Source organism: Pituophis catenifer, unplaced genomic scaffold (genome assembly GCF_029215685.1).
Source record: "Pituophis catenifer annectens isolate HBS135680 unplaced genomic scaffold, rPitCat1.0.hap2 SCAF_1, whole genome shotgun sequence".
NCBI classification, from domain to species: Eukaryota; Metazoa; Chordata; class Lepidosauria; order Squamata; family Colubridae; genus Pituophis; species Pituophis catenifer.
In genome coordinates this window covers 330,825,112-330,851,017 of record NW_027256881.1, presented here as the reverse complement: position 1 = coordinate 330,851,017, position 25,906 = coordinate 330,825,112, and the positions used below count along the sequence as shown (strand labels likewise).

The window sequence follows — 25,906 nt, the reverse complement described above, 5'->3', positions numbered from 1 at the left end:
AGAATATATGGCTGGTAGTCTGCTTTCATTGTGACAAGATGGGTGGCAAACAAATTTTGTTTGCTGCAAAATTGCTGGAAGCAAGTACCAAGAAAAAAAAGCTACCATAGAGGAATCTCTGCATAGCCATAATAGAATAGAATAGAATTCTTTATTGGCCAACTGTGATTGGACACACAAGGAATTTGTCTTGGTGCCTATGCTCTCAGTGTACATAAAATCTGTAATCTGTAACTATTAATATTAATCTTCTCATCGTTTCTAACACCCACCTCCTCCCACTTATGACTGCATGACTGTAACTTGTTGCTGTATCCTTACGATTATAGTGATTGTTTCCTAGTATGATTTGATTGCTTATTAGTACCCTATGACTATCATTAAGTGTTGTACCTTATTATTCTTAACGAATGTATCTTTTCTTTTTATGTACACTGAGAGCATATGCACCAAAGACAAATTCCTTGTGTGTCCAATCACACCTGGCCAATAAAGAATTATAATCTAATCTAATCTAATCTAATCTAATCTAATCTAATCTAATCTAATCTAAAGGGAAACTTTAGGGTGGACTCTCTCTGGCAGGCTCAAAGGGGTTCAGAAAATGGCCAACTCTTGGATTAGAACAGTGTTTCCCAACCTTGCCCACTTGACAATGTGTTGACTTCAATTCCTGGAATTCCCCTGCTCACAGCCAGCAGAGGTAGTGGGGAATTCTGGGAGTTGAAGTCCGTACAACTTCAAGTGGGCAAGTTTGAGAAAAAATTGCTTTAGAGGAAGAAATTGGTCCATTCTTAATCCCTGGTATCGCCATCCCATCCCATCTTCACACTTGATCTCAAGAAACATTTATTGCATCTTCTTCCTTCAAGTACGGTGAAAACATTAAGACAGAAATGTACAGAGCAAGTGCACAATTCTCCACTCAGTTACATCACGGAGGGCTTTTATTTTAAGAATGGCTATATCCACAAAACCATGGCTGTTCTAGTCATGGATAAAAATCCCGGGGAAAAGGAAAAGGGGTTGGGGCAGAGATTTGCTAAGGAAAAGGCACTTTTTAATGAGATGTATTTTTAACCAAGCAGCACACATCTTGGAGGAGGAAGTGTTCTCCAAGGCTCTTCTGCTTCTTCGCGTCAATCAATTCCTTCTCTTGCTGATGTCCAACAGGAGACTATTGTCCCCAAAGGGAGAAAAGGAAAGTCAGGACTTTCTATTTCTGGATGGCTATTTCCACTCCTCACCACTCATAGGACTCTTCCTTATGGGTCCATTAAAATGCTGTGAGCCAACAGAAAGCTACTTTGGCATCTGTTCCCACTGCGATGCCCCATTGTCTTTCTTCCAGTCTGTAGCTGGAGAGTGGTGTCCTTCCTTGCTCCTGCCTTTCCCCCCAACTCCAACCTTCACAACTTAACCAACTTGTGGGAAAACAGTCTCCTACTCAGAGCATTGTTGTGACTGGTAATGGTTTGAGCTGATCTCAAACTAGAACTGCTATAGTAGTGGCCAAAATTGTGGAAACCTTTTGGGAAAAGTGTATTTTTGAGTTTTGATGGCTAATAACACCACTTTTTTTTTTTTTTTTTTTGGAATTTCAGGGTAATCATATTCCACTGCTGGAATAGCAATAGCAATAGCAATAGCAATAGCAATAGCAATAGCAATAGCAATAGCAATAGCACTTAGACTTATATACCGCTTCATAGTGCTTTTACAGCCCTCTCTAAGCAGTTTACAGAGTCAGCATATCGCCCCCAACAATCTGGGTCCTCATTTTACCGACCTCGGAAGGATGGAAGGCTGCGTCAACCTCGAGCCTGGTGAGATTCGATTTGCCAAACTGCTGGCAGCCGGTGATCAGCAAAAGTAGCCTGCAGTATTGCACGCTAACCACTGAGCTACCGCAGCACTGCAGCCCAGAACTTAACCCAATTGAAAATCTATGGAGCCAACTAAAGAAACTTGTTAGTCAGAAGCGACCCAGTAATAAAACCCAGTTAATAGAAGCAATCATTCAATCTTGGTTTAACATTATAACAGCTGCATAACTAAAAGACTTGGTTCATTCCATGGGAAGACGTTGTAAGGCTGTAATTCATGCTAAAGGTTGCCCAATTAAGTATTAACTGACATGATAATTTTTGTTTATCTCGTTTTTCTATGGTGATAATTTTATATCTCATTTTTTTCTACGTGTTTCACTTTTCTTCTTTATATTGTAACTGCTATTCTAATAGCAAATCCTTCATAAAAGTTATTGCATTACATTCTTGATTAAATTATCTTTCCATTGATATATAATTTTATGGTACTACTCCCCAAAAAAGTGGTGTTATTAGCTAGTTTTAGAAAATACACTTTTCCCAAAAGGTTTCCACAATTTTGGCCACTACTGTAGATCTGCAGACAATTGCCAGAATTTGTCCTCCTTTTACGGTATCTGTCACTTCTTCCAACTGGGAGATCAATTACCTAGATGGCAAGAAGCAGCAGAAGAAAGGAAAGAGGAGCCTCCTTATTCACTAGGTGTTCCTGGGTTTGGAAACCTGGATCAGCTCAAATTACTAATATCGAAACATCAGCCATCAAATTTGGTACTTGTGGGATTGTCTTCCTCTATGACATTTCAGAGCATAGTAACTTACCTGCATCTATCAACTCTTTTCAGTCTGCTTTAGAATACAGGTTTAGTGCTCTTCTTAGAAGAAGAATAAACCCACATTCAAAAGCAGTTTGAAAAACAGCTGCCACACATAGTTTTATTTATTTATTTGTTAAATTTATATGCCGCCCGTCTCACGGACAGAGTTGAGCAGAGGATGAAGAGTGCAGCAGAGAAAGGGAGCCATTCCTCTCTCTCTCTCTCACTTCTACTTCACAGTGCAACCCTTTCAGCTGCTATTGCTGGTCAGGGATTGGCTCACAGGCTTTGTGCATACAATGGAAGAGCCACTTTGAAAGAACCAATCCCGTCTACTGTCCAGATTACAATCATCCTGGAGAGCTGTGCCTGGAGACTTGGCAGGGAGAGTAACACTGCACTACTTCAAACGGTCAACAGGTGCTTGGCTGACCTCAACCCATATACTGTAGGTCACCAGGAAGTACTCCTGACAGAATGGCTGGTGAACCGGGCCAGATTGCTCCCACCTTACAATAAAACTATTGCTTAAAAGGAAGAAAACGTCACTTTTACACTGGGCCACCTAAGGATGACTTTGTTGCAGTGATGAAATCCAAATTTTTTGACTACTGGTTCTGTGGGCGTGGCCTGGTGGGTGTGGCAGGGGAAGGATACTGCAAAATCTCCATTCCCATCCCACTCCAGGGGAAGGATATTGCAAAATCTCAATTTCCACCCCACTCTGGGGCCAGCCAGAGGTGGTATTTGCCGGTTCTCCGAACTACTCAAAATTTCCGCTACCGGTTCTCCAGAACCTGCCAGAACCTGCTGGATTTCACCCCTGCTTTGTTGCCTCGAAGATGCGACGTGGAGAAGCTGAAGGCAACATCATGAAGACCAGAGGTGGGTTTCACAAAATTTTACCACTGGTTCGCCACGCACCAAAAATGGAGCAGCTTGCACACATGCGCGCAGCTTAGAAAACGTGGCTAAACAGGACAGCATAGCGCCAGGGCAGGTGGGCAGGCACATCCGCAAGTCACCACTACCGGTCCGCCCGAACCAGCCTGAACCAGCTGAATACCACCACTGATGAGGCCACAGCAGAAAAAAGATCTTGCAGTAGCATGTTTTTGTCAGAGCTAAATGATAAGCAGGGGAAGTCCTATGACAGCCAGAGTCTCCTTCTATGCCCCAACCAGAGTTTAAGATTTTATAATCTCAGGAGCTGGCAACCGGCTACTTTGGGGCAAGAAGGGAAGTTTGCCCATGCTCACCATGGCTCCATTATTTATACTCTAGCTTTGACTTCCTAGACAAAATCTGTAAATACCAGATTTAACAGAGTCGGAAGGGACCTTGCAGGTCACCGAGTCCAACCCCCTGACCAAGCAGGAGACCCATCTGCCTCTACCTAGGATCGAACTCACAACCTCCTGATTGTGAGGCAAGAGCTCCACCTCTAGGCCATTGGGTCTTGGTTAAACCATAATTCATATGCAAGAATTCTTTAGGCATCCTACAGGCTTACATAGCAGCTAGAAGCTAATTCTCCCCTCTGCCAATAGCCCCTCACTTTTAATCATCTCTTAATCGAAGGAGGAAAACAACCACAGAATCCGAATCAGTTCACTAGAAACAACCCAACTGTTTGCAGAAGAGACACAGCAGGAGAAAGCAAACTGCTTAAAATCCTTGGCAACAATAAATAATTATCCTGGGGGAAGGAGCATCAATCAATAAATAATTTACATGCATGTCTCACAGTGTTTGGCAAAGTGGCTAGGATTGAAACACTCAGTAGTTGCTTTGCTTTCCTTCCCTACAGCAAAACTCATCAAACTTTGGAGAGGTATATACAAATGGCAACATGCTAACACACATACACAAATATCAACAGCCCAAAGAGTAGCAGCAGCAGCAATGGTCTTCTCCTATGCTCAAGGCCTTTATACAAACGGCAACCAAGTAAGACATCCAAAGTATTGATGTAGAGAGTGAAATGCCAGTCACTCCATCTGGAACGCCTCTCTGCCCTTGAAAAGTTATCAATGGCCTTAGGATCCTGTAATGATGGCCGGAGTTGAAGATCCCTGGGTTGTTTTGCAGGGTAAGAATCTCTCTCTCTCTCTGCCATATGGAGGAGACACCAAAACACATTCCAGCTTTTCCATTGGTGAGGCTTAGGAAGGGGAGGAGACCAAGAGGACAGGAAAGGCTGAGCTAGAATCTGTAACGAAAGGTCCGTTTGGACATTAGTTCTGCGCCTCACAGGTGACAGGCCAGGAAAACCATGGCAGGGGCCAGAAGAAGAGGACTGGTCTTCCTGGGAGCGTCCTCCAACCATGTCTTTGGAAGGCCACAAGTCACACAAGGCATGCAGCAAAGTTGCGGTGGTTCAGATGGATCCGTCAGCCTTCTTGATGCTCATTCTACTTTCTTGGCTTTCCGTTTCCGGGTTCCTTCGTTGAGCTCCTCCCTTGATTTGGCTGGCATCGGAGGTGGTGACGGAAGGGATGGCTCCTGCGAGCTTCCATGATGGTAGTGGTGGTGGTGATGATGATGGTTATCATGACTGGCAAATGCAGAGCCAAAGAGGATGGGACACACCACATTTTCCAGAGGGGCAATTGGGGAGCCATGGGAGTGAGTTGCTGTCAAGAACACCTGCAGGACAAGGAAAAAGCTCCATTAGTGGGCACCTACTGTGCCAGGTTTTCCATCGCTCAGGTAGCAACAATAAATCAAAGTGATTCCAACCTGTGTTTCTTCCCATTCCTCTTACCCCTCCTTACACCAAGGTTGGTACATGAATCTGCTGTACTTGATTGGCCAATCAAGGCCTTTACAATGAAGTGCTGGTGCTAGTCATCACAATTCCAACCTTGAGCTACCAGGGCACATAGGTATACTGTTGAAAGGCTACTGGAAAGGACTCCGTTGTTAAGCAACCCAACAGTATTTCTTACGATACACCACCCAGGCTTCCTTTGATATCTCTGGAAATTCAAAACTCATTCTAACTCACGTGGGAGTCCATTGGTAGGGAAAGTGTAACGTCATGCATGTCGTGACCTCATTGCGCAAATGATGTCAGTGATGTGACCTATACATATATCATTGGTGTCAATGAAGTGACTGATGCTAATATCATAATTTGAATTCACGAATATGTTGGATGTCAGTGTGGCTTCTACCAGATGCTTCTGTTAATCCATAGTCAGATTTATTAGCTTTGACTTAGTGAATTGTAGGAAATATCTAAACCATGAATAGACTAGACTAGACTAGACTGGAATAGAATAGAATAGAATAGAATAGAATAGAATAGAATAGAATAGAATAGAATAGAATAGAATAGAATAGAATAGAACAGAAAAGTTGGAAGGGACCTTGGAGGTCTTCTAATCCAGCCCCCTGCTCAAGTAGGAGAACCTATACCATTTCAGATAAGTGACTGTCCAGTCTTTTCTTTCTCCAGTGATGGAGCGCCCACGATTTCTGAAGGCAAGCTGTTCCGTTGGTTAATTGTCCTCATTGTTAGGAAGTTTCTCCTTAATTCCAGGTTGCTTCTCTCTTTGATTAGTTTCCAACCATTGTTTCTTGTCCTGCCCTCTGGTGCTTTGGAGAATAATTTGACACCCCCCCCCTCTTTTTTGTGGCAGCCCCTGAAATGCTGGAATACTGCTCTCATGTCACTCCTAATTCTTTTTTCCTTTAAACTAGCCATCACACTAGAATAGCTTAGTGTGATGCATAAATCAAGGACTGTAGTTTAGTCAACTAACCATGGTTTAGTTTAGTACAATGAATGAGTCCAGGGATTGAAGCCTTCCTTGCATTTCTGAAGAACTTCTAGTGAACAGAAATGGATCTGGCTCCTTCCCCCATTTGATCCACCCAACTGCTCACATGTGTCCCAGGCAGAGGAATTTACCTTGCAGATGATCATAAAAATAGTGAAGAAGAAGATGAGGGTGGCTTTGGAGATGGGAAGCCACTGGGTTTGCTGAAGGGTGAAGAGCAGTGCTCCATACAGACTGGCTTTGGATGGACTGCAAGAGAAGAAAGCCTTCGTAAGAAGCACAGCTGGGATTCCATCTCAAATAAAGAAATCCAAAATTCAGAGAAAGGACATGCTTTTTGGACGGACTGCTGCAATGGTCATAAGTATGAAAAATGGTCATGTTACTTCTTTCAGTGCTTTGCAATTTTGAACGATCACTAAAGGAAAGGCTGTAAATTAGGGACTACCTGTATTCTTGAAAACCTCCAGTGATGAAGCACCCACAACCTCAGGCGGTGAAAACCGTATGAATTCTGAGAATGTCCTATCAGATTTCTACTGATTTTTCTCATTTCCATTAATCATAAGATTCCTTCCAGCTCAGTTAGGACACGATTGATCTCTACCCAGAAGACACACCAGTACAAAACCTTTGGCTTCTCTACTCACAAGGTCATATGAAGGAATTCATTTGTTTCTGGCTTCCAGACACCACGCAGCAATTGTTCAAAGTTAGACATCAAGGCAACTCCAGAACCTACAAACAGAAAGACAGTAACAGATTTGTAAACAGATCAGCGATGAGAATGTGGGCGAGTGGAATTCCATTTTTTCCTAAGCTCACTGATAATTCCTGTCAAAATTGGTAATCTGACACAGGAGACAAAATACGGAGCATCTTTGTGGTAATGCTCTCAGCCACAACAGCTCCTTTAAGGAAATGGCAATTTTACTGATTATTATGACTAATAAAAGCGATGCCCGTTTCTAAGTTTACTATTTAAAAATTGAAAATATGATAGCGATGCCACAGCCTCCGCCTTAAGTTTATAGAAGTTTGATTATTCTATTTTCTGGTTGCTTTGAATTAGACAAAGAAAAGCTGTACAGAAAAATGTAACGATAAACATTTGAAATTTGTACTTCTTTTGCATCCAAACAGTCTTGACCTCACAGGATTTTAGTGTGATACAGGCTGCTTCAATCATTTTGGAAACACGGCAGGTTAAAAGCACTTCTATTTCCAGTTCACAACGAGAATAATCAAAACAATTGTACCCCCAAATAATGGCTTTGACCTCAGAACAGGGCAACTCAAATTATTTGAATTTGAAACGGCGTGCACACATCTTCATGTAAAAATAAGAAACACACAAGCTTTGTTCAGTGTCTTAAAACTTTGCGACTTGATAACAGAGCACTTCTTTTTCATTTGAAAGATCTCAGGCTTGATCTTGATATTTCTAGCTAAAATAAGATGCTAGAGAGGGGCTACCAGTCACAAGAGAAAGTATTGAAGGACAAAGAATCCGGTCATATATAAAGCAATTCTCTATAACTAAAATGCCCTTGTGGTAGAAGCATTCCAAACTAGTAGGGAAGAGTTACTTGGTGGAATATCTAGCCCGACAGATGAAATTATTATTGGCAGAAAAGGAACGTGATTTCTACCTTCTTGGTTCAATTTCTATATCAGGAGGGAAATGTCTATGAGTGGTAACAGATGCTTCAGTCCTGAACCTCTGTGTGATCTCTATCATTTCTGTATCTAGCAGCCCAGTGGTGGGTTTCAAAATTTTTTACTACTGGTTCTGTGGGTGTGGCTTGGTGGGCGTGGCATGGCGGTGGGCGTTGCTTGGTGCGCGTGGCAGGGGAAGGATACTGTAAAGTCTCAATTCCCTCCCTACTCCAGGGGAAGGATACTGCAAAATCCCCATTTCCTCCCGATCAGCTGGGACTCGGGAGGCAGAGAATAGATGGGGGTGGGGCCAGTCAGAGGTGGTATTTACCGGTTCTCCGAACTATTCAAAAATTCCACTACCGGTTCTCCAGAATTGGTCAGAACCTGCTGAAGCCCATCTCTGTAGCAGCCTGAGGAGAGTTCCACTGGAAAAAGTCCCATTGCTTATTTAGAATAGAATAGGATAATAATAGAATTGGAAAGGAGCTTGGAGGTCTTCAAGTCCAACCAGGGGAGAAATGCTACCGGTTCGCTCCGGTTCGGGCGAACTGGTAATGATAAAAACTACTGGTTCGGGTGAACCGGTAGTAAAAAAAAAAAAAAGCTACTGATTCGGGCAAACTGGTAGTTAGGTACCGGTTTGGTTGAACCGGCAGTTTAAAAAGCTACCGGTTCGGGCAAACCAGTAGTTAAAAAAAGATACCGGTTCCTCCGAACTGGTATTTCCAATTATCAGCTGTGCAGCGGGGTTTAGCTTTGCTAGAGAGAAGGAAATCCTGCTTTCTAGCAAAGCTAAACTGCGCTGCACAGCTGATTCCGCCCCCACTGTTCTACTTACCTTCCCAAGTATCCTTTTGGCATGTACTGCGCATGCGCATGCACAGCACGCACCAAAAGGAGGCTTGGGAAGGTAAGTAGAACAGCGGGGGGGGGGAATCAGCTGTGCAGCGCAGTTTAGCTTTGCTGGAAAGCAGAAAATCCTACTTTCTAGCAAAGCTAAATCGCGTGCCACAGCTGATCCCCCCTTCGCTTCTACTTACCTTCCCAAGCGTCCTTTTGGCATGAACTGCGCATGCATGCGTGTGCACTGAGCGCGTATTTGGTACGGGCTGTGCATGCACAGACAGCATGCACTTGGCATGCAGCGCACATGTGCAGCCAGTGAACTGGTAGCAAACCGGTTCGGATTTCATCACTGAGTCCAACCCCCTGCTCAAGCAGAAGGCCCTACACCACGGGTGTCAAACTTGCCATGTCATGTTGCCATCATGTGATGTATTGCGACGTTTTTTCTCTTCACGGAGCTGGGTTGGGCGTGACCTGCACATGACACATCTGGCCCACAGGCTGCCAGTGTGACACCATCCTGGACAAATGGTTGTCCAATATTTTCTTGAAAAGCTCCAGTGATGGAGCACCACAACTTCTGAAGGCAAGCCATTCCATTGATTAATTGTTCTCACTGTCAATTCTCACTGATGTAATGATGTAAGATGGGCAGGGTTATACCAAATATGTGGAGGGGGCCAAGATACTGTTTTATTTCCTTTGATCTTTTAGAAAGGGGGATTTATAGAATTGTATCTTAGCTTTTTTGTGTGTTACTCTACCTTAAACGAAAAGAAAGCCTCTTATCGTGTTTGACAACTGTATTTGCCAAAAATAAAGGAAAGAGTTCAGAGATCTCATTGGTGTCCCAGTTTTAAGCATCTCACCAAGTTTCAGGGTAATCTAAGAAGAATGGAAGAACACAACACATGATTCAGCTGGAATTGCACTCCAACATCCTACCGTTTCTGCTTGGGGGTTTAGAGCAGGAATCTGGTCACCAAGATAGTTTCAGGACCACCATCTTCAACCAGAATCGACCCATAGATCCAACAGAAAAACTGGTTTGTAGTTCCCCACCACCATCACAATGAAGAGTGGGGTCAAGGTTAGGAGGAGAAGTTTCTCAGTCGTGGTCCTTATTTGTAGAATAGATTTTCATAAGGGCTTCACTTTGGCCATCCATGCTGGGAATTTGTGTCAATCCAGATGTTCATTAACTGTAACTCTTAGTATCCCTTAGTATCCATGCTGTCTGGAATAGCTAGAAGTAATAATTCAGCAACATCTGGAGAGTGATAGGTTCTCCATCCTTGTTTTATGCAACAAGACATTTTCTCTGAGAAGTAAAGAATATAACCACATGTCTTTCTTCCACAGAAGAAGAGAAATCTCAGCCTAATCTGCATGTCAGCAGTTCTGATACTTGCCACTCCACCACCTTTTCTGAATACCACGTGGGATCACAATGCTGAAATGACAGAGCTCACCTTTGACAAATCCAATGATGACCATAATGAACCAACCATGGTGGTAATGGTGGTGGGCATGATGGACACCAGCAGCGATCTTGCGAACTCGGACTACCTCTTTCATCGCCACAAAAATCAGTTTGACAGGCAGAAAGCTGACACACTTGTAAAAAAAGTTCAACGGGCAATAGAAGATTAGGTACCTGGAAAGCAATGCAGAATTAAAAGTGATACTGGTCATTGGGTTTTAAGAGATCTGACATCAACAAGATTTTTTAAAAAAGTAAGTGAGAGGAGAAGAAATAAGTTTCAGCCTTTCATGATGGACACTCAATGGCAGGAAAAAACCAAATTGCTATTGTTCAGGTAGCTTCATTCCATATCTTCTTGTTTGTACAAGTAATTTTTTCCCAACTGATTTACCAATTAAACTTTGTTTCTTTTATTATCTAGCAAATGTTTTGATAATGAATACTTAATCATTGCTACCTGGATAATATATGTTCAATTTATATTGACCTATTTAGATTCTTCACTCTACAAGGGATGGGCATGTATGTATGGCAGTAGAGAAAATAACTCGCAAATAGCATCTTGAAATCATCCTGTAAGTGACACATACATTTGAATTGGTTGTCATTAGGCACTATATAATTGTATCGTTGTGTACTGAGATCAGGACCCACATGTCATCATTTTAAAACACCATGGCTTGTAAAAGACTTCTACACTCCATCTTCAATCATATGTCTACCTGTCCATCTCTCCATCCATATAACATTTAGCATCATCCATCTATCCCTAGATGATTAGCAAAGACGACAGGTGGATAATGGATGGATGGATGGATGGATGGATGGATAGATAGATAGATAGATAGATAGATAGATAGATAGATAGATGATAGATAGATGATTGATAGCTAGATAGCTAGATAGATGATAGATAGATATAGAGCTGATAATCCAGGACATGACTACTTATTCCATAACAACCATATTAGATTTTTACCCCACGATTTTCAATTATCTCTTCTTATGTTAGTTTGGGAAGTCTGGAAGGAGAAGTCTTAGTACAGCATATCTCTCCTTCATACGCATAACTTGGCAGTGATAGCAGTTCCTTCCTTTACCCAACAATAGCAATGTGAAACTAACAATTTAACAACTTCAGCAACTGATATATGTCAAGCACATGTATTAAACCTGGAGTCATCTTTATATTCATTGGGTTTTTTTTTAAAAAAAAATCTCTTTTGGAAGCCAAAAGGAACTCCAGTGGAGAAGTGGCGTGCAAGGGGGCTGATGGCGCAGTGGTTAGAATGCATATTGCAGGCTAACCCTGCCTACAGCCAAGGGTTCGATCCCGATGAACTCAGCTTTCCATCCTTCCAAGGTCAGTAAAATGAGAATCCAGATAGTTGAGGACAATATAACATTATGTTACCGTATATGACATTGTATAAACTCTCAGAGAATGCTGTAAAGTATTATGGGGCAGTATCTAAGTGCTGTTGCTATTCCTAAATCCTGGCTCTGCATTGGAGCCTAGCCTTAGGTCACAGAAAGTGGCCTTACCAGACAGCTGTGGCTAGAAGTATGCTGGAGTTGTTGCTGAAGTAATCAATAGGGGATTCTCCGAGCAGGAGGTCAGCAAGGATATAGCTACCAAAGCAATACAGCATAGCACAGACCCAAGAGGCCAAGGGACTGTTCCGGGACAGTTCCACCGCACCTGCAGAGAACAGAATTAGAATTAGAATTTCTTATTGGCCAAATGTGATTGGACACACAAGGAATTTGTCTTGGTGCATATGCTCTTGGAGTACATAAAAGAAAAGATACGTTCATCAAGAATCATAAGATATAACACTTAATGATGGTCATAGGGTAAATAATAAGCAATCAGAAAACAATATCAATATAAATCGTAAGGATACAAGCAACGAAATTACAGTGATACAGTCATAAGTGGAAGGAGATGGGTGGTGGGAACGATGAGAAGATTAATAGTAGTGCAGACTTAGTAACTAGTTTGACAGTGTGGAGGGAATTATTTGTTAACAGAGTGATGGTGTTCGGGAAAAAACTGTCCTTGTGTCTAGTTCTGGTGTGCAGTGCTCTATAGCGTCGTTTTGAGGGTAGGAGTTGAAACAGTTTATGTCCAGGATGCGAGGAGTCTGTAAATATTTTCACAGCCCTCTTTTTGACTCGTGTAGTGTACAGGTCCTCAATGGAAGGCAGGTTGGTAGCAATTGTTTTTTCTGCAGTTATAATTATCCTCTGAAGTCTGTGTCTGTCTTGTTGGGTTGCAGAGTCAAACCAGACAGTTATAGAGGTGCAATAGAGATAGAAGAAGGACAAAACTGTGGGTTCAAATCCAGATGTCCTCGGTTGAAAAACCTTGAAACAACTTACTTCAGTTCCTCACTTCTGGCTGCTTACTTCTGTTGTGAAGCCTGGCAGCTACTTCTTAGGAGAGATTTAATCACCTTTCTCTCCAGTAGGAGAGTCCCTACTTAATGGCACAAAGAATAGGGAGATCTCTTCTCAGCCATACTAGGTAGACCTGGAAGTCACCCCTTCTAGGAGGGCTAAACCATTTTTTAATTGAGATTGGCTATAAAAACAGAATTTTGTATATCTGATACTGCTGTACCTCCTCCCCTTTCTTTTAGTGAACCGGGCAGGAATCTGCTTGAGCCATTTTTGAATGTTATCTCGTTGCTCTGGATGAGCTTAAAAAATGTTTGATCTCTCTTTTGCCTAGGTCATGATTCTTGTATTTTTCCATTAAGGTCGCCTTCCTGAGTCTCTATATTCCTCCAGCCCCTTCTCTTTCTAGAGAGAAAACTGTTATTTAAAATCCAAACCCTTGGGAAGCTAAGGACTGAGCATGGAATTGGAACCTCCGAAAAATGGTTGCAGAAATCAGGAAAATCCAGGGAGGCAAACAAGATCCTTTCGTCTGGAGTTTGGTGTGTTATTAAAGCAATGTTTCTCATTCTCAGCAGCTTTCAGATATTACAATTTCAACTGTCAGATGCTGGCTAGGGAATTCTGGGCATGGAAGTCCACACGTCTTAAAGATTCTGAGGTTGAGAAACACTGCTCTAAAGAATAGGTTGATGTTTTTAACTTTAAAAAAAATATGGTTTTGTGCTGTAACTTGGAAATGTGTGCTTAAGTTTTATTTATTTGTTTATTTATTCGTAAAATTTATTAGCCACTTATCTTGCCACACGGTATTTATTGATTCCAGTGGTGGGCTACTGCCGGTTCGGGCGAACCAGTAGTTCTGACCAGCGTCTGGGCCCGCCCACCCACCCTGGCGGTATCACATCCTATATAATCACTGGTTTTTTGATGCCAAGCGCATGCACACGCTCACGTTTTCAGTTCCAGGTGAACTGATTGTTACAGTGTGTGACGCCCACCTCTGATTGATTCAAATACCTTGATTGTGAGGTGAGTTGGGCTGAGAGAGAACAACTGGCCCAAAGTCATCCAGACAGTTTCTGATGCCTAAGGTGGAACTAGAACTCACAGTCTCCTGGTCCTTAGGCCAGCACATTAACCACTACACCAATCTGAATTTTGTCAGATCAGATCAGGTAGCAGACTCAGTTAAAAAAAAAAGAAAGAAAGAAGAGGTTGCCAAACCATGTTTGTGCCATGGTTAGGTATCTGTGGGCAATGCTCTTGAGCAAGCTATTCTAACATTGGCACTGTTGTTGCTTTCTGTCAAAAGCTCACTACCATCACAGACTGTTCTGCCCCAGCTATGGACCCCAAAGAACGCAGCACACACAAAGTCTGTACAAACTTTAGTTTACTAAAATAAAATCAGTTCTTTTTCCAAACAAAGGCTGTTAATTAACTTTCTTAACAGCCTGCAAGAATCCAAAGAATAAATAATCTTAATCTTACAATGGTTGGCAGAAAGCCCAGAAGCAATTTGCAGATCAAGGCATGAAGGAGAGTGAACGGTTGTTCCCTGCAAAGTGCTTCAGACAGCGTTCCTCCTTAAATAGGCTAAGGGAGTGGCCAATTAGCCCCAAACCTTACTCTCGAGGAGACTTCCTCCTGAGGAGCCACTCCTGCCTTTTGGCAGTTCTGCGCGCCCGTGCATCGAGAAGAGGCTCCTCCTCTTTGTCCTCTCCACTTAAAGGAGCTTCTGGAGGTTCTGAAGGCCCTGCCTGAATCCCTGCCTCTGGCACCACATCTTCTCCAGCCTCCTCATTGTCTGACTCGAGTGCTAGCTGCACAGGCTGCTGGCGCAGCAGCATATCAGCCTCCTCGCTGTCCAAATCAGCCACCAGCTGCATAGGCCGCGTACAGGCCACAACACAGGCCTTTGTTCTCAAGCAAAAGTGTCATAAATATGAAGCTTGTATGCTGATTTGTTTAAAATATAGTATTTAACCTCATGGCACAACCCAAGGATGGGTGACCTATACATCCCAGAGTGAGATCTCCCAATGATTCATTTATTGTGCATTTGATGGAATTGTAAAATCTTCTTCCAGCTTGGCTCCTGGGACTACATGGATATGTTTGACAACAATATTGGAAACAACGCTCCATAATAAACATGTTGAATGTCAAAGTATCATCCAGCCCTTCACTGTCTCTGTAACTCCTGTCAGCTTTGGCAGGTTGAAATGAATGAACCAGCCAATGCATAGCACAGGTAGTCCTTGACTTACGACCACCATTAAGCCCAAAATTTATGTGGCTAAGTGAGACATTTGTTAAGTGAGTTTCACCCCCATTTTACAACTTTTCTTGCCACGTTTGTTAAAGAAATCGCTGCAGTTCTTAAATTAGCAACACGGTTGTTAAGTGAAGCTGGCTTCCCCATTGACTTTGCTTGTCAGAAAGTCGCAAAAGGAGATTCACATGACCCCGGGACACCGCAACTGTCATAAATATGAGCCAGTTGCCAAGCATTCAAATCTTGATGATGTGATCATGGGGATGCTGCAATGGCCATACGTGTGAAACATGGCCATAAGTCACTTTTTTCAGTGGCGTTGTAACTTTGAACAGTCACTAAACGAACTGTTGTAAGTCGAGAACTACCTGTACTCCAGAGCAGCTGTTCTCACTTCAGCAGCTATTAGAAAGGAATTGGGTTTTGGATCCCCCACCCCATCCAATGAAACTGATACGTTTGCTGTGGTCTAAAAATAAAGTGAAAGTAGGAAGGACTGTTCTCCTCAAGACACCCTACAGATCTTTAATCCATAAAAAGAACTATCAGGAATTATTTTTTCCCTTATAGAAATTATGAGAAGGATGTGAGTGTCCTGATGAATCACCATTTAAAATCTGAGTCAGCATTGTGCTGCAGCTGCCAAAAAAGCCAATGCAGTCCTTGGCTGCATCAACAGATCAAGGGAAATGAATGAGGGTGCTTACTGCAAGGAGGTAGAAGATTTGGGGAACTAGCATAATCATTATCATCATTCATTATTTATTAAATTTTTATACCGCCCCTTTCCCGAAGGACTCGGGGCGGTGAACAGCCAGGATTAAAAAACATACAATATAAACATTGAAATACTTTAAAACATAATTAAATCTATATTGGCTTCCCCCAATTTAAAACCCCTTACCCATAAAATTAACCAATTAAAAATTTTAAGCCAGCCCGGTTTGCTGAAATAAAAAAGTCTTCAGAGCCTGGCGAAAGGTCCAGAGGTCTGGGATCAGTCATATCCCTGGGGGTAGCTCATTCCAGAGGGCGGGTGCCCCCACAGAGAAGGCTCTTCCCCTGGGGGCCGCCAGCCGACATTGCCTGACCAACGGCACCCTGAGGAGACCCTCTCTGTGGGAGCATATTGGCCGGTGGGAGGTTATCGGTGGCAGAAGGTGGTCTCATAAATAATCGGGCCCTAAGCCATGGTAATAAAAGCAGCCTTGTTTTAAATGTTGGAAAAACTAAAGAGATCATTGTCGATTTCAGAAAAGGCAGGCACAGCCACACTCCTCTGTATATAAATCAGTGATGGCTAACTTTTTTGCCGTCGCGTGCCAAAAGTGGGGGGAGTGCAGGGGGGTCACGCGTGCATGTGCCCACACCCATAATTCAATGCACACCCCACCCCCACACATGCGCACACGACCTCCCGCACTTTTCCCGCTTTTGGCACGTGATGGCACAGTAGGCCTGTTTTTCGTCCTCCCCAGGCTCCAGGAGCTTTCTTGGAGCCTGGGAAGGGCGAAAATGGCCTTCCCCACCTCCCTTGAGGCCCTCCGGAGGCCGGAAATGGAGAGCCTCCAAGGGGTTGGGGAAGGCCATTTTTGCCTTCCTTAGGCTCCTAGAAAGCCTAGAAACTCCAGAGTCTGGGGAGAGTGAAAAACAGGCCTTCCGGTCCCACCAGAAGTCAGCAGACTGTTTCCCAACTTCCGATGGGCCCAGAAGGCCTGAAAATCAGCTGGCCAGTGCACGCATGCACACCAGAGCTGAGCTAGGGCAAAGCTTGTGTGCCCACCATTATAGCTCCATGTGCCACAGGTTCGCCATCACGGGTATAAATGATTCACCTGTGAAGATGGTTAGCAGCATCAAATTTCTGGCAGTGCAACTAACAAGCAGGATGGTTTGGTCACTCAACAGCAAGACACTGGTGAAGCGGGCATAGCAGTGCCTGCATTTTCTGCGTCACATAAAAATAGTACATCTTCCTCCCCGTCCTTACCATTGTTGTGGTCTGCCGGCAGCCTTCAGAGCTGGCAGCAGAGTCGGACAGTGAGGAGGCTGGGGAGGAACATGGGCCAGTCCTGGAGTCTGGGGAAGGCTCGGATGAGGGCTCTGCATCGGAGGCAGAGATGGGGCCAGGACCATCTGGGAGTTATGTGCGGACTCTGGAGCCTCCAAAGTCGGACATCAGCAAGGCAGAGGAACGGGAGGAGCCTGTTCCCAATGCGCGCATGCGCAGAGCTGCCAGAAGGCAAGAACAGTTAAAACAAAAGGGATGACTCGGGAGTAAGGCTTGGAGATGATTGGCCCCTCCCATAAGACATAAAAAAGGAGCAAAGGCATGTGGGCCTTTGCAGGAAGCAACGTTGTTTGTGCAAGCCAGTTTCACTTCTGCAGCTGTTTTGACTCTGTGCTCCGTGCGGCCTTGCAAAGTTAATTGCCAATTAGGTCTTGGTAGCATGTCAAGAGAGATAAAGATGGGTCCTTATTCCGAAGGACTGTGGCAGACTTCTGTCGGACTCTTTACAACTATTTGGGACTCATCTGTGAATGAACAGAATTCACAGCCATTGAAATAAAAAGTGGTTTTTGGGACTCATTGTGTGCTTTTACTGTATCAGGAAGCCTAGGTCAGAGCAACCACTTTCTATAGAGGGACGATGGAGAGCATCCTGTCATGTTACATGAACAGTCTGGTTTGGAAGCATTACTGCTTCAAACAGGAAGGCGGCGCAGAGAGTGGTGAGGATGGCAGAAAAGATCATTGGTAGTTCACTTCCTTCTGTCCAGGACTGTTGTGGCTCCATTGCCTGAGCCTGGGCTATCGACAGATGCAGACTCTGAGAGTGAGGGAGAGGAGTTGGCAAGGCCTCCCTCTCCAGGACCCTCCTCTCTGGCAATGCCTCCGGAGGACACCGAAGGCCAAGAGATAGGCCCAGAGCCAAGCACGTCCCCACAGCCACAGGTGGACAGCGACGAAGGAGGTAAGTGCTGGCTGGATCCTCGACAGCGGCGCAGGGAGAAGCGTGCGCAGCAGAGGGGAAGGCGTGCCAGAGATTAGCTGAGTCACTGGACCACACCCCACAGGGTATAAATGTGGGTGTGGTGGCCGGTTCAGTTTGTGACGAGCAAAAACTAGAAATAATCCATGATCTCTGCGTTACTGGACTTCTGCCTGCCTTGTCGGACTGCATTTGGACTAATCCTTGTATTGCTGAAACTTTGCCTGCTTTATCGGAATGCTTGCAGTCTAATCTTTGTTTTGTGTGAGTAAAGTCTGAATTGGCAGCTAGCCACTGGGTTGCTGCCAGCTTTATCTTCAAAGACTTTGTTGTGTGGCTTATTAACTCCGGGCCGTCTGTGGGGCTGCGTGTGTGGGACGGGGACAGAACAAGGACATGGCATGAGCAGGTTCGCAGGATTGTCTGGGATGCTACACATCCTCTTCACAGCCTTCCAGGACAGGGGTGTCAAGCTCAATTTCATTGAGGGCTGCATCAGGGATGTGTTTGACCTTGGAAGGCTGGGTGGGCATGGCCAGCTTGATGTCACTTGTGTCAGGAGAACCTGTGGTGGCCTAGGCGGGGCTGGGGGGATCCTCCTGTAGCCCTCTGCCAGCAAAAAGAGAGCCTGGAACACATCCATCCGGTCCTCCCAGGCTCCGTTTTCAGCCATGATGGCCTCCTGCAACCCTTTGCCAATGAAAACGGAGCTTTGTTTTCGCAGGGCAGAGGGCTGCAGAAGGCCGTTGTGGCCAAAAACGGAGCTCGAGAGGGCCGTGTGGGCCCTCCCGAGCTCCATTTTTACTGGCAGAGGCACTGCAGGCCAGTCCTTCACTATTTCCAGGGCGGCCCCACAGGCCAGACCTAAGCACTCCACAGGCGGGATTCAGCCTACCGGCCTTGAGTTTGACACCCCTGTTCTAGGAGGAGGCTTCGTGATATCCGAAGCACAACATCCAGATTCAGCCACAGTTTTTGTTCCATATAGTATCAACCTTGTGAACTCTTAAGCTTCCTCTTTCCACTATGTATTCAAGATGGAAAGTGATTATTTATATGTATTTATATGTTAGGGTGTAGGGATATACCTATATACAGTATGTATCTAGCATATCTATGTGTGTGTTATGTATGTATACACTTTTGAGAGCAGGCAACAGGATTTCATTTTTAATGTGTGCCAGAGTGCACAAAGAAAAAAATGACAATAAAAATTATCTTAAATGGTAGTACTGCTCTATATCACACTGGTGAGGCCACACTTTGAATATTATATCCAGTTCTGGACACCATGATACCAAAAAAAAAAAAATGCTGAGGCCCTAGAAAGAGTGCTGAGAAGAGCAATGAAGATGATAAGGGTCTGGAGACTGAATCCAATGAAGAAAGCTGAAGGAATTAGGTATGCTTAGCTTAACAAAGAGAAGGCTCATAGGAGACATGATAGCAGTCTTCCAATACATGAAGGGCTGCCACAAGGAAGAGGGAGTTGGTTTATCTTCCAAAGCACCTGAATGTAGAACAAGAAGCTATGGGTAAGAAGCTCATTAGGGAGATCCAATCTGGAACTAAGAGGCAATTTCCTGATAGTGACAACAATTAGCCAATGGAACAGCTTGTCTCCTAGAGTTGCGGGTGCTCTATCACTGAAGGTTTTCAAGAAAAGATAGGACAGCCATTTGTGCAAGATGGTAAGGACAATTACTACTTGGACAAGGGGTTGAACTTGAAGTCCTCCAAACCACCAATTTCCTTCCAACCCCATGACTCAATTATTCTAACCCAGGTTCCATTTTATAGTGCAGGGAATAGGGAGGCTGAGGAAATCTTGGGTAGGGAATGAGCAAACATTTGAACGTTGGTTTCTTTTGTTCAAGAAGGAGGTGTGCAAATATTGTGTTTTAGGGTGAGGTTTGCACTTGACTTCTGAGTGACATTCCCAAAAGAAGGAAATAGCAAACATTTCCACACTATTGTAGAGAAAATTATATGGATATTTCCAGGTAATCGCCAAGGATAAAGATTCAGTCTAAAGTGAGAGTTGTTTTCTTTTCCTTTTTTTTTCCTTTTCCATGTATGTTATGGAGGATGTATTCAAAAAGTGGGCAAGACCAAGATAGAGAAATAAGCAATGTGAGAGGAAAACATGATCGACACAAATTGAACACACTTCAAATACTAAACCCGTTTTTTCCTTTTGTCACAGTTAAAGATATAATTTAGCAACAACCTTTTGGAAGTTGTCTGGAGATTGTGCCCAGTGCTTTGGCAAAGGGAGTCAAGTAAGGACCAAGTTTCTACGTTATGGTACTAATAGAACTTATCAAATTTTGCATGTGGGAAAACTTCCAATCACTGTCTAACGTCTTCAAGAATGCATAAAATAAGCAATGCATAACAGGATGGCCTAAAGAATTCCCTCTCTGACCTCCATGCTAAGATGAAGCAGCTGCAAGTCCATACTATTAATTGCAGAAAGGAATCAGCAACTGGTGGTAGAGAGGAGCCACCAAGAAGCCAGAGATGCTATTGCTGGCATAATTAGTGAAATGACTTTCAGGGAAGGTGAGCTGAGGGAAGTGAGTCATTTCTGCCCAGAATTGAATGTTACATAATATGCAGAACTTCTGAAAGTGGCTTGGAGGTTCTGGAAATTCTTCTAGAGGAAGAATCTTAGCTTTCTGATTAACCAGCATATCACTCCAGTCCTTGCCACATAGAGAGATAAGGGTGGTTTGACTAGCCTAATGAAGGTTCTTTCTGAACGAAGAGCGGAGGTAGCGTAGTGGTTAGAGGGCAGTACTGCGGGCTACTTCTGCTGACTGGCTGCCTGCAGTTTGGCAGTTCAAATCTCACCGGCTCAAGGTTGACTCAGCCCTCCATCCTTCCGAGTTGGGTAAAATGAGGACCCAGATGGTTGGGGGCAATATGCTGACTCTGTAAACCGCTTAGAGAGGGCTGTAAAAGCACTTAAGTGCTATTGCTATAGCTATTATATTGCCTGCACCTGAAAACAGATGCTTTGGAGGAAGTGGAATCTGGGATACCATTTCTGCAGCTATTGTGTGTTTTCAAGATGATATATGAATTTTCTGTATTGCAGAAAGAATGAGCACTTTAATTGGAATTACATCCTGCCTTTTCTTCAGCAACTCAAGATCATAATTATACCTCACAGTAACAACCTTGTGGTGTAGACTGGGCTAATAAAGAAAACCTTAACTTAATGAATTTATTTGGCTCATGATGAACTCGAACCTTGGCCTCCCCAATACTACAGGTGGTCCTCCACTTATGACGATTCATTTTCTCACTGTTAGAAGTTTTGACAATGCTGACAAAAGTGACTGACAACCGATTCTCATATTTATGATCATCCCAGCATTCCCACAGTCATGAGATCACAAGTCAGGCACTTGATGTGTGCAGATACAACCACAATTGAGCCCAAAATTTCTGTTGCTAAGTGAGACATTGAGTTTTGCCCCTTTCTTGCCAGATTCGTTAAGTGAATCCCTGTTAGTTGTTAAGTTGGTAACAGAGTTGTTAAGTGAATCTGGCTTCCCAAGTTGACTTTGCTTGTCAGAAGGTCACAAAAGATGATTCACACAATCCCAGGACTCTGCAACTGTCATAAATGCGAGTCAGTTGCCATGCAGCCGAATTCTGATCACATGACAATGGGGATGCTGCAATGGTCATAAGTGTGAAAAATGGTCATAAGTCACTTTTTTCAGTACTGTTGTAACTTTGAACAGTCATTGTTGTAAGTTGAAGACTACCTGTATTAGTGGCCTAGGACAGTGATAGCTAACCTTTTTGCTGTCGCGTGCCAAAAGCGGGGGAGTGGGGGGGGGTTGCATGTGCACGTGCCCACACCCATAATTCAATGTGCCCCGCCCCCCCGCGCATGCGTGTGCAACCCCCGCACTCTCCCCGCTTTTGGCATGTGATGGCACAAGTTGGCCCGGTAGGCCCATTTTTCACCCTCCCCAGGCTCCAGAGCCTTTCTAGGAACCTGGGGAAGGCGAAAACGGCCTTCTCCACACCCCGGAGGCCCTCTGGAGGCCGGAAACAGACCGTTTCCCATGTGCCGGAGCTGAGCTAGGGCAACGCTCACGTGCCCACCGATATGGCTCTGTGTGCCACCTGTGGCACGCGTGCCATAGGTTCGCCATTACGGGCCTAGGATCATGTGATCCTCCTTTGTGACCTTCCCAGGTTACGTGAATTTTTTAATTCACATAACGACTGTGGCAAAAAGGTTGCAAATTTGGGTGTCTCACTTACCAACAGAATTTCAGTCCCAATTGTAGTCATGAGGACTACCTGAAGTCCAACACTTTATTTAACACCATACCTTGTGGTTTTAAATAGCTGTCTGCCATCACTAGTAATTATCTGTTATGCCTTTTGAATTTGTAATGTTATTTTTCTGCTTTCATTTCAAAAGAAGTTAGTGGATTGAAGCCCTAATGATATAATCTAAGTGAATGTTGTAAACAGTAAAGCAATAATTCTGCAGTTGAATTTACCAATCAGGTCTATAAGCTTGACCAAGGTAGAGAAATGACTTTTGGTCACCTGGTTATTATTAAACATAATTTCCAAAATACGTTACCATTAATAATCCAGATTTATTCTTTTTACCAGAACCTCCCCACCTTTCCCTCTATGACCGTACAAGTTCTCTTGCTAACAATAAGGACTAGTAACTCAGTATCAATACTCGTGACTTCTCAAACTCTCAAAATGCCAGATTGTGAGATTGGCAAGTGTGGAAAATCAGAGAAGGCTGGAAAAACCTTTGGCAGTTGCTTTGCTTTCTGTCCGAATTCCAGTGATTGGATGATCATTGGGGTCCAATTCCTTTCTCTCCTTCCCAGCAATTCCCTCTCCGGCAATATTAAAGAGCCAAGCAATTCCAGCCATTTTTAAGCCTTCATGGGCAGCAACCCAGCTTGTCCTTTCCTGGAGAAGGTCACCAACTGCATCCATCCATCAAGCCAGGGGCCTCAGATTCAAGGGCTCAAGTTTCTCACAGACACCCATCCCTTTGGTGTGGATGAGAAGAGGAGAATATTCCCACTTGCTCATTTCTTATTTTAGAACTGCCTTTGGAATCAAGACTCTTAAATCTTCTCCTGCTGCTAAAGCAATACTTTAAAATCCTGGCAAAGGGGACTCAGATGTACCAAAGGCAACCCCTTCATAGCTGCCCATTCGTCAACCAGAGAGCTGGATGTTGAGATGATCAATCTCCTTAGGGTCGTTTTGCATTCCTTCACTTTCTCTTCCCTCTTCCAATAGGTGAGGCAAATTTGGGGCCATTCAGCATTGGTCACGCGCCTCTCACCTTTTCAAGACCACTAGAATTCAAATAAACCCAAATCTGCTGGAGAGGAAAACCCACTACACTGGATTACCTCACTTTAGCCGCTGAGGAAGAAGGGAGATCATTTCTGCTTGTCTGTGAAGCTTTTGGATTACTTTTACAAGACTTTTTCCTGCCCTTTTCACCTCCTGCAACCCCGTCTTTATCCCTTTTAATCTAGGCTGATGGCCAAGCTCTGAAACTTCTTTAGTGTTATGCAGACAGGCTCTGCAATTCTGGTCCTCATCCCAGAATATCCTCATCACTGGGGGGACGGGGACACAGAGAGAAAGCTTTTGGGCCCAAATCACTGCCCACCCACTCATTTTGAATAAGCCCATCCTGGAAGCCAAGTCAACCTGTAGAGGAAGAATGCTTTCGGGTGGATCTAGGGCAGGGGGGGATATGTGGGGTGGAAGCATGGAACAAGAGGTGGGCCGGAGAAGCCTTTTCTATTGACATTACAAGGACAATGCTGGGTATAGATGAACAAATACCATTTATTCATTAATGGTATAAATACCATTTATTCATCAGTGCTAATACTAATAACAGACGATGAAGAAGGCTTTCTGAAGCAGGTCAATGAGTAGGAAAAAAAAATGGTAGAAAATTTCACACCATCTGGATTTCCTAGCCGTGGGAAAATAAAATAAAATAAAATAAAGACGCCTGCCCTGCCATAGGGAAGGACGAAGGGGGGGAGCCGGTTCTCCTCCCCGCTTACCTTTCTCATACTTGAGGTAGAGGAGGGAGACCACGAAGTAGCCCAAGTCGAAGACAGGGAAGACAGGCAGGCGGGCGAAGGCGGCCGCCAAATCGGCCAGATCCAGGGCCCCGATCAGGTCCATTGTTGGAAGGAGAACCGAGAGCGGGCGAGCGGCGAAAAGCGAGCCCCTCTGGAGCGCCCAGCGGCTGTAGCCGGTCCTACCGCTGTCTGGCAGAGCAGAAGGGAAGCAGCGGCCGCCCAAACCGAGGGAGGGAGAGAGGGATGGAGACGCCCCGCCGCCTTCCCTACTTGGCCTGCGGCTTGCAAGCGCCTCCGGGGGCCGCCTCGGGCAGCTGAGCATGTGCAGAGTGCAATTCCTTGCCCTGCCGCCGGGTAGACGCTCCCATCTCTCTCCGGCCTTGCCTTCACCGCCGTTAGCTCCCCCCCCAAAACCGAGGGACTTGGCGTCCCCCGCTTTCCCCGGCACCTTGCGCGGGTGCTAAAACGAGGCTAATCTCGTTTCTACTTTACAAGCCCACGTAAATACATCAACGGCAGTGGGTGCTTAATCGTTTTACTGGAAAGGAGGGCAAAGATAGTCCAGTTGGGGCCGGAGCTCAGAGACGACATCTGGGACTCCGCAACTAAAACCTCCTCGAGCGAGAGTGGAGCAGCAGAAGCAAATAACAACCAGTTGCCAGGGTGATGATGGCACTTGGCGCGGCTTTTTTTTTTAAAAAAAAAAACAAAATAAAAATCATTTCATTAAAAGGCAGAAGGCAACGCTTGCCAATTCCTGTTCTTCTGCGGCGGATTCGGATTCTCTTTAGTTAAATCAGGATGTAATATTACTTCCCTTCCCAAGCCCTCGATGTCAACAACTGTCAGACAAACTAAGTTGGGAATCAAGACCGCAATCTCTGCAGCGCTCGTCCCTTTGAGCAAATTGCCAGCCAGGGTCTCTTTTGTTGACCCCCCCACCCCACCCCACCCCACCTGAAGTGCTTAATGGTAGACATTTGCTCCGGAGCTTCTGGCACAGGTCGTCTATCTAGGCGGAATTTCCTCTTACTCCGTGTTTACACATAACGAGATGACTGCCGATAGAAGGGAATATTTGTAGTTCAGGTTTGAACTGCGAGGTCCTTGGTGCTTTCTGAGCTTGGTTGTTTTCTTGTAGACCTTTCATTTACCAAACTAGATAACATTATCAGTGCTGGTAAGGAGTGGGGTTTGCTCTCATTTTATAGTCTAGTGGCCTACCCTGTCAGTGTGGGTGGGAGTGGTTTTTTGATTGGGATGTTGTTTACAGTTTGTCTGACCTTGATTGGAGCATTGTTTGCTTCTCAGTTGTTGGTCTAATGTTGATCTTGGTGGTCCTCTCTGTTCATCTGGGTGTTGAGCTGGTGAGGAGTGTCTATGAGATCATCAATCATCCAGGACATGGTTGTCCCAAAGGTTCGTTTGGGACAACGAATCTTTGTTTGTTGTCCCAAAGGTTCGTTTGCTTCCTTTTTCCTTGAAGACGTTTCGCTTCCCATTCATGAAGCTTTTTCAGTTCAATACCTGAATTGAAGAAGCGTCTTGGATGAAAAGCGAAACGATTCCAAGGGGGAAAAAAAACCAAGAAAGCCCAATTGCCTTTTGAAAAGCACTTTTGGGACAACTGGTGAGGTGATGCGTTGGTCTTTTTGTTTCCTTTTGGGGGGGGGTTGAC

The 25,906-nt window shown here is 44.4% G+C and overlaps 1 protein-coding gene across 1 annotated transcript; it reads right to left on the bottom strand.

The window, feature by feature from the left end:
* Positions 1 to 402: 402 nt before the first annotated feature.
* On the bottom strand, positions 403 to 24,419 carry TMEM38A (transmembrane protein 38A). Its single transcript, XM_070943355.1, has 6 exons — positions 24,208 to 24,419; positions 11,975 to 12,131; positions 10,416 to 10,600; positions 7,086 to 7,173; positions 6,567 to 6,684; positions 403 to 5,296 (listed from the first exon to the last, which is right to left on the bottom strand). The coding sequence occupies exons 1-6, from the start codon at positions 24,329 to 24,331 to the stop codon at positions 5,057 to 5,059; spliced, it is 912 nt and encodes a 303-aa protein (XP_070799456.1). The 5' UTR covers positions 24,332 to 24,419; the 3' UTR covers positions 403 to 5,056.
* Between the last annotated feature and the right edge of the window lie 1,487 nt (positions 24,420 to 25,906).

Coding starts and splice junctions, on each gene's coding strand:
- TMEM38A (XM_070943355.1), bottom strand. CDS start 24,331: ATGGACCTGATCGGGGCCCTGGATCTGGCCGATTTGGCGGCCGCCTTC. Junction 12,132..24,207: donor CTACCTCAAGTATGAGAAAG/GTAAGCGGGGAG, acceptor TGTTCTCTGCAG/GTGCGGTGGAACTGTCCCGG. Junction 6,685..7,085: donor GAATTCCTTCATATGACCTT/GTGAGTAGAGAA, acceptor CTTCTCTTGCAG/TCCATCCAAAGCCAGTCTGT.